This window comes from Anneissia japonica, unplaced genomic scaffold (genome assembly GCF_011630105.1).
Source record: "Anneissia japonica isolate Jap-2015-1 unplaced genomic scaffold, ASM1163010v1 scaffold287743_len2803612_cov181, whole genome shotgun sequence".
Taxonomy (NCBI): Eukaryota; Metazoa; Echinodermata; class Crinoidea; order Comatulida; family Comatulidae; genus Anneissia; species Anneissia japonica.
The window spans coordinates 819,166-825,996 of NW_022733259.1; the positions used below are offsets into that span (position 1 = coordinate 819,166).

Genomic DNA, 6,831 nt, shown 5'->3' on the forward strand with positions numbered 1-6,831 from the left:
TTAGTCGTAGTTAAAACTTCGACTACATTGTTTGTGAATACAAATTGAAGTTAAAGATGCAACTAGCACTAAATGAAGTTCTAGTTCGGAGTTCGACTAAAGTTTGTTTTAAGAATACGGGCGTAAGTATTGGAAACTGACAACCAATCTAGTTTACAAATTTTATATTTACGAACACCCCTTGGTACCAAAGGGTACGTAAAATGGACGTTTTACTGTAGATCCTTGTCATTTGATTGGTGGATTTCATATCACATGACATTGGTTATTTACACCATTTCATCACTCATGAAAATTAGTTCTATCTGTGCATTGTTGCATTCATTTTGTCCCATTGCACACCTCCACCTAATACAATGTTTTCATTGTTGAAAGAAGATAGACTGTTCTATTCTGAAGACAGGCAGACCTTATCTTATATTCTTCCCACTGAACATATAAACATTATTTTTATAATCTTTTGTTTGCTTATTTGAACTTTTTGCAGAGTTTACAGGTGTCTAAAGATGTTTATGATGACCTGATGCCTATTTGCAGACAGGTGAATTTCTTAGCCCAGGAGGTGTTTAGTACACCTGAGCTCGTCATGGGAAAGTTTGTGCAGTGTTTATATCAACAAGTGTTGAAGGTATGTATGTCAATCTCCACTTAATAGCCCTAAAATTTACAATTACATTCGTAAAACCTTCTTAATTAAAACAAATCTACACATGGTCTAACCGCATAGCACAAAGATGATTGGTGAGCCACAGGTGAAGTGTCGATTAGGTAGTTATTTCAGGGGCCGATCCAGGGAATGCAACGAGATATGGATAGAACCCCTCCCCTCCCCACTCAAGTAAAGAGGGGATCACAGTACTCTAAAACAAGCTAATTTTTTATTTAAATTTCATATACCAGCGTCTATGGTGGTCAAACATTTTCTGAACACAAATTTCAAGCACAACCCCTCCCCCCCTCCAGTTCAGTGCTTGGTAGCAAGATTTTTCTCTGAATCGAACCTTGTATTTTATTCCAGATAGTAATACAATACATTTTGTGTGTAATTGATTTTTGTTTTTCTGTTTGTTATTGTTTGTTGCAGTGTTACGTACAGCAAAGGCTTAGCTGTAAGGACGATACAGAGAGGTACCTAGCACAACTCTATGAGCTTTATGCGAGGTATACCTTTGCTTTTACTTTAAGCTCGGCCCACACTATAACATTTTCTTCAACAAAAGAAACTGTTGTATGCTTATATATAGTCATAATGTGCCTATAAATGGTCATGATGTGTTGTCATTACCATGGTTACCAACCTGAGAGATTTGAAATTTAAGAATGACTACATCAGTTGGCTGGGGGCCCCAGGGGCAGGGGTAGCTGCCATGCCCCCCCCCCCTTTAGGGTCCAGGGGAAATAATAATAATAATAATCAAATTTGATAGTCTGGACAGAACTTATGATAGTTTAATTATAATTGGGTTTTAATTAGGATTAATTTTGTAATTATCCTAATTAAATTTAATTAGGATAATTTAATTGTAGCTATGAATTTTATTATTGATGATGATAATGTGATTATATTTTTATGTAACTTTTATATTCTAGAATAATAATAATATTATTACTCATCTTTGAAAACATTGAAATGGTTTTTTTTTTCCTTTAATTTATATTATTAGTTTGATTAATTTTCTAGAACATCTAAACTCACTAAAGGCTTATCCAGTTTTCGGCTCGGCTCTGACTCAAACTTTCTGAACCGTCAGATGAAATACGTATTTGGAAAATACTTAGAGGACTATGTTAGAATGGAGATGGATCATCTCAAAAACAAGATGACTGAGCATCTAAAAATCTACTACAGATCATTGAACCACACCAAGAAGAAATTAGACCAACAAGGAGGGTATGTGGCAACGTGCTGTATTGTTTTAAGTTAATGCCTCATAATAGTCAAGATTGTGGTACTACTGTATATCAATTTTATGTACACATCTCGGACATGTACATAAGTATGCATTGCTTGTGTCCAGTGGTGTATCTAGGGGTGTGCACATCCCCCCCCCCATTAAAGATGTTCGAAGAAAAAAAAATTACAGGTAGTTAAAATTCACCTTATTTTGAGAGCTAGTACCCCACAATTAATCATTTAACCCCACTTCATCTTCATGCCCCACTCCCCTATCAAAAAAAACTTGCAATCCTCAGTCTCCCCCATCATTGAAAATGTTTGAAGGGAAAAAAAATCACAATCAAGTAGTTAATATTCACCTTATTTTACGAGCTAGCGCGCCCCCCCCCCCCTCACTTAATCATCAAGGCCCCCACTTCACCTTCATCCCCCCTTCCCCGCATCAGCCTTCCCATTTCAAGACACCTAGATACACCACTACTTGTGCCTATATGCTCATTATCTTCAAGTGTCTCGTATATGTGTCTCTGATTATCATTATACCATATATGGATGTGTTGATTGTTATTGCAGTTTACATGAACTTCAGAACAAGTTGAGGACCAAGACACCGTTGTCAAATCTAAACCTAGGTGGCAGCAGCCATATTGATTATAAAGGAGAACCATTCATATCTCAAGAACTGTCTTTGAATCTGTTAAATGAGTCAAAGCTAGCATTGACAAGGTGCAATTTGGTAGGTTATAGTTATGCCCTGTTTGTTATACTCATCTAATTTTGTCAAGACTTGAATTTTATTTAACACTGAACAGTCTCAATATGTGTATTCCGTTATCGATTTATAACTCATTTTCATGAAGTGTTATGTTCGTTAATGGTCATAACATTAATTACTTCTTTTTAAACATGAAATACATGTGTTAATTTATTTCAGCTTTCAAACCAATCAGATCTTCCTGTAAATGCAGTGGACATCTTTAAGCTGCTCACTCACTATCTGTGTATAGAACATATAGACTATGCTTTGGAGATAGGCTTACAAGGGATACCATCAAACGAGCCGAAGACCGAGCCACAGGGCTACTTCATTGATGTAGCAAAGCAAGCTAATGCAGTCTTCCATCTTCTGGAAAAACTATTCAGTGAACTTTTGGTCCCACTCATTAGGTAGGTGCTTTGGTTTTTATTTTCTGGACAGGTTTGACAGACCTGCTATCACATGATCACACCAACCGGAGTTGTCATGTGACTAATTAAGCCATGGTAAGTTTGCTGATGAAGTCACGGTGGCTGTGAATGGCACTACAAACAAATGTAACCGCCGCCAAAGAGGTTATGTATTCACTCCTGTCTGTCTGTTAGCAAGATTGTCAAAATCTAGGGAATTGATCATCATAAAATTTTGTGAAATGGTACATACTGTAATAACCCAAGAAAGAGGTGGTTAAATTTTTAGAAGAAAAAGTCAGAGGACAAGATCAATATCACAGAAATTTTATTTTTTTACCCTCGAGCATAAACGAAATGGAAATCATCCATCATGCACAACTTTTCAGACACAGGGTCGTAAATAATAGAATCATACACAGGCTACGTTTTGTTCAGTATTCGGACACAGGGCGGATGTGCTCTAATTTATTATCAAATCAACAAAGTCAAATATGAACATTCATGCTGCTATTTTTATGATTGTTATTAAATTATTATTAATTTATTAATTGAGGTTTAAAACATCAAGTTCCAAACCAGTAGCAAAAGCTGAAATGGTTCACTTACAATATCAACTTCTTACAAAAATTCACTACAAAATATATAAACACTGACAATTATTATTGTCATCATCATTAATATTATTATTATATTCATATATCTTCATTCAAGTTGTTTATGTTCTTTCTGTATTTAGTTCTTCGCCAATGTACAGCCAGTGTGTGCAAGAGAAGCGAGAAATTAAGGAGCAAATGGAAGGAAAGATTGAAAATGGTTTGGATAGGTATGACTTTTTATTTGTCCATTTTTAATTATCCAAACGCCGTAGTAATAAGTTTCAAACATCAACTGTACTTGTCTTAACCTTCTGAAAGTCGTTGAGGACACAGCTAATGCTGAAAGTAACAGATATGTAATGTTGTGAAAGTCAGGGCTGGTAACTTCTTCATCACACTGTTACCTTCTGCCAAGCATCTTGCACCATTTTCAACAAATTATTGTCAAAGAATAACAACCAATACATATACTGTTTAACTACAACCAAACATCTGTATATTTTTCATGAAAGTTATTATCTTTGTGTTTGTCTGTGTGTGTTGTTTTAAAGAAACTTTTTTTTTCTCCAAAAAAGAACACTGAATTGCTGGTGTGGATGGATAAAACATATTTTATCTGCAGAACAGAAAAAGTCTGACTTCAAACCAGATTCTGAAGAAATGCCTACTGAATTATCAACTCCTGTAAGTTAATTACACCCATGCTACGCATAACTACCATGCCACACATAGTCACCATGCTACACAAGTGATCACCATGTCACACTATGCTATACATAACCACCATGCTGTGCATAACCACCATGCCAAATATTAAAACCATGCTAAACATAAGCACTATGCCACACATAACTCACATGCCACACACAACAACCATATCTACCATTCCATGATACGTAACCACCATGCTGCGCAAAACCACCATGCTGCGCAAAACCACCATGCCACATAACATCATGCTACACATAGGCACCATACCACACATAACCCACATGCCACACACAACAACCATGCCACATATAACCATCATGTAACACATACCCAACATGCCACACACACAACCAGAAGTTGCACATAACAACTGTGCCGCACACCACCATGTGACACATAACCACTATGCTACACATAACAACCATGCCACAAAAAACCACTATGCCACCCACAACCACCATGCTGCACAAACACCATGCCACACATAACCACTATGTGACACATAATCACTATGTCACACATATCCATATAACACACATATTCACTATGCCACTTATCCATAATATGGCTTATAACACATTATTTTAACCTTAATTCCAGGCCTGTGCTAAAGTACTTAAGTTTGTTGACCAGCAAGCTGCAAAACTGAAGACATGTCTGGATGGCAAGAACGTTGGAGGTGTGAGGCTAGAGTTTGGCATTAGATTTCATCGTGTTATCTTGGAGCATCTACAGAGCTTCACTTACAACTCAATGGGAGCCATGTTGGTGATATGTGATGTTAATGAATACAGGAGAGCTGCCAAAGCCTTTCAGGTATGGGTAAATTGTATAGAATTCTTTATGTTAATATAAAAGCTGGTCATTTACAAATGGTGAAGTGGAGCTGTAGCCAGTAGTGGCTCTAGGATACATTTTCGAGGGGAGGGGGGCTAAGCTGTCCGACAGAGTGGCCTGAGCTTGTATGCCTGTGGAGAGGGTGGGTTTGGGAGCGAGTGTCCCCATCCCAAATGAGATTTTTTTTTTTACATGTTTTGGCTTGGTGTAGGCCTAAGTTTTTCCTCACAATCAAGTACATCTCCACTCTCTAAAGACCTGTCCGGACTATCAAATTTCATTTGACAAAAAAAATGTGATATGCCTAAATATTGTCATGATGACATCACATCATGACCATATATAGGTACATTATGACTATATATGGGCATACAACAGTTTTTTTTTTAACAGAATACAGTTTGATAGTGAAGCTTTACCTTCAAGGCATAAAGAAATTGTTCGCTCATCATTGTGAAACATTTTAAGGGAGGTGTTGTGATAGTAATATGTGAAGGACGCCCTCTCTTGTAGTAGTTACGATAACGTTAACTCACACCTTGATCTTATGTTCAGTAACTACGTTTACGAGAATCACTTTTTTTTTTTTTTTTTGTAAAAATTACTGAAAATATAACCCTGACTACACATAAAACAACATTTTATATATATTACAATGTTGTGATTTTTACATTGCAGAGTCCTGTTGTAAACTCACTGTTTGAGTTGCTTCATGCCCTCTGTAACCTTCTTGTTGTAGTTCCTGAAAATCTTAAACAAATTATCACAGGGGAGCAAATGGTAAGCAACAAAAGTGAACTTTTTAAGGAAAAGCAGTAAGATAGATATTAATCAAGGTTTGATTGTATTATTATAATAATAATAATAATAATTCTTATTGATTTTCCTTATTAATGTTTCTGTTTATAATCATTGTTGCAGGCTGGATTAGACAGATCTACAGTGATGTCGTTTGTTCAGTTAAGAGCAGATTTCAAGACAGCCAAGATTGCCCAACAACTCAAGTAAACTGTTAAGAAAAGGAAACAAAAACAACTACAGCAGAGAATGCACTCAATTGGCAAATTATTATATATCCCAGGTCAAATTCACATGAATATTCTCTTTCAAAATATTTTTTTAACTGTAGAGTAATAAAGGCCCATATAATGAACATGGATGAGGAGGGCCCATATGATGAGCATAGATAATGAGAATTTTGGAGGGCCCATATGATGAGCATAGATGATGAGCATTGAGAAGAGCCCATATGATGAGCATAGCTGATGAGAATTGAGTAGGGCCCATATTATGACCATAGATGAATGAGAATTAAGGAGGGCTCATATGATGTGCATAGATGATGAGCATTGAGAAGAGTCCATATGATGAGCATTGATGATGAAAATTGAGGAGGGCCATGTGATGAGCATTGACGAGAGCCCATATGATGAGTATGAATGATGAGAATTGAGGAGGACCCACATGATGAGCATAGATGATGAAAATTGAGGAGGGCCATATGATGAGTATGGATGATGAAAATTGAGGAGGGCCATGTGATGAGCATTGACGGGGGCCCATATGATGAGTATCGATGATGAGCATTGAGGAGGGCCCCATATGATGAGCGTAGATGAA

The 6,831-nt window shown here is 36.7% G+C and overlaps 1 protein-coding gene across 1 annotated transcript in view; it reads left to right on the forward strand.

Annotated features, from left to right (window-relative positions):
* Positions 1–6,221, forward strand: part of LOC117116037 (exocyst complex component 5-like) — a 13,865-nt gene extending 7,644 nt beyond the window's left edge. Inside the window, exons 8-17 of the mRNA XM_033259972.1 lie at positions 488–628; positions 1,085–1,161; positions 1,682–1,891; positions 2,471–2,633; positions 2,832–3,064; positions 3,804–3,890; positions 4,239–4,347; positions 4,975–5,190; positions 5,890–5,991; positions 6,133–6,221. Of these exons, the coding sequence (XP_033115863.1) occupies positions 488–628; positions 1,085–1,161; positions 1,682–1,891; positions 2,471–2,633; positions 2,832–3,064; positions 3,804–3,890; positions 4,239–4,347; positions 4,975–5,190; positions 5,890–5,991; positions 6,133–6,219 (1,425 nt within the window). The 3' untranslated portion in view covers positions 6,220–6,221. The remainder of the gene's footprint in view (positions 1–487; positions 629–1,084; positions 1,162–1,681; positions 1,892–2,470; positions 2,634–2,831; positions 3,065–3,803; positions 3,891–4,238; positions 4,348–4,974; positions 5,191–5,889; positions 5,992–6,132) is intronic.
* Positions 6,222–6,831: the final 610 nt, after the last annotated feature.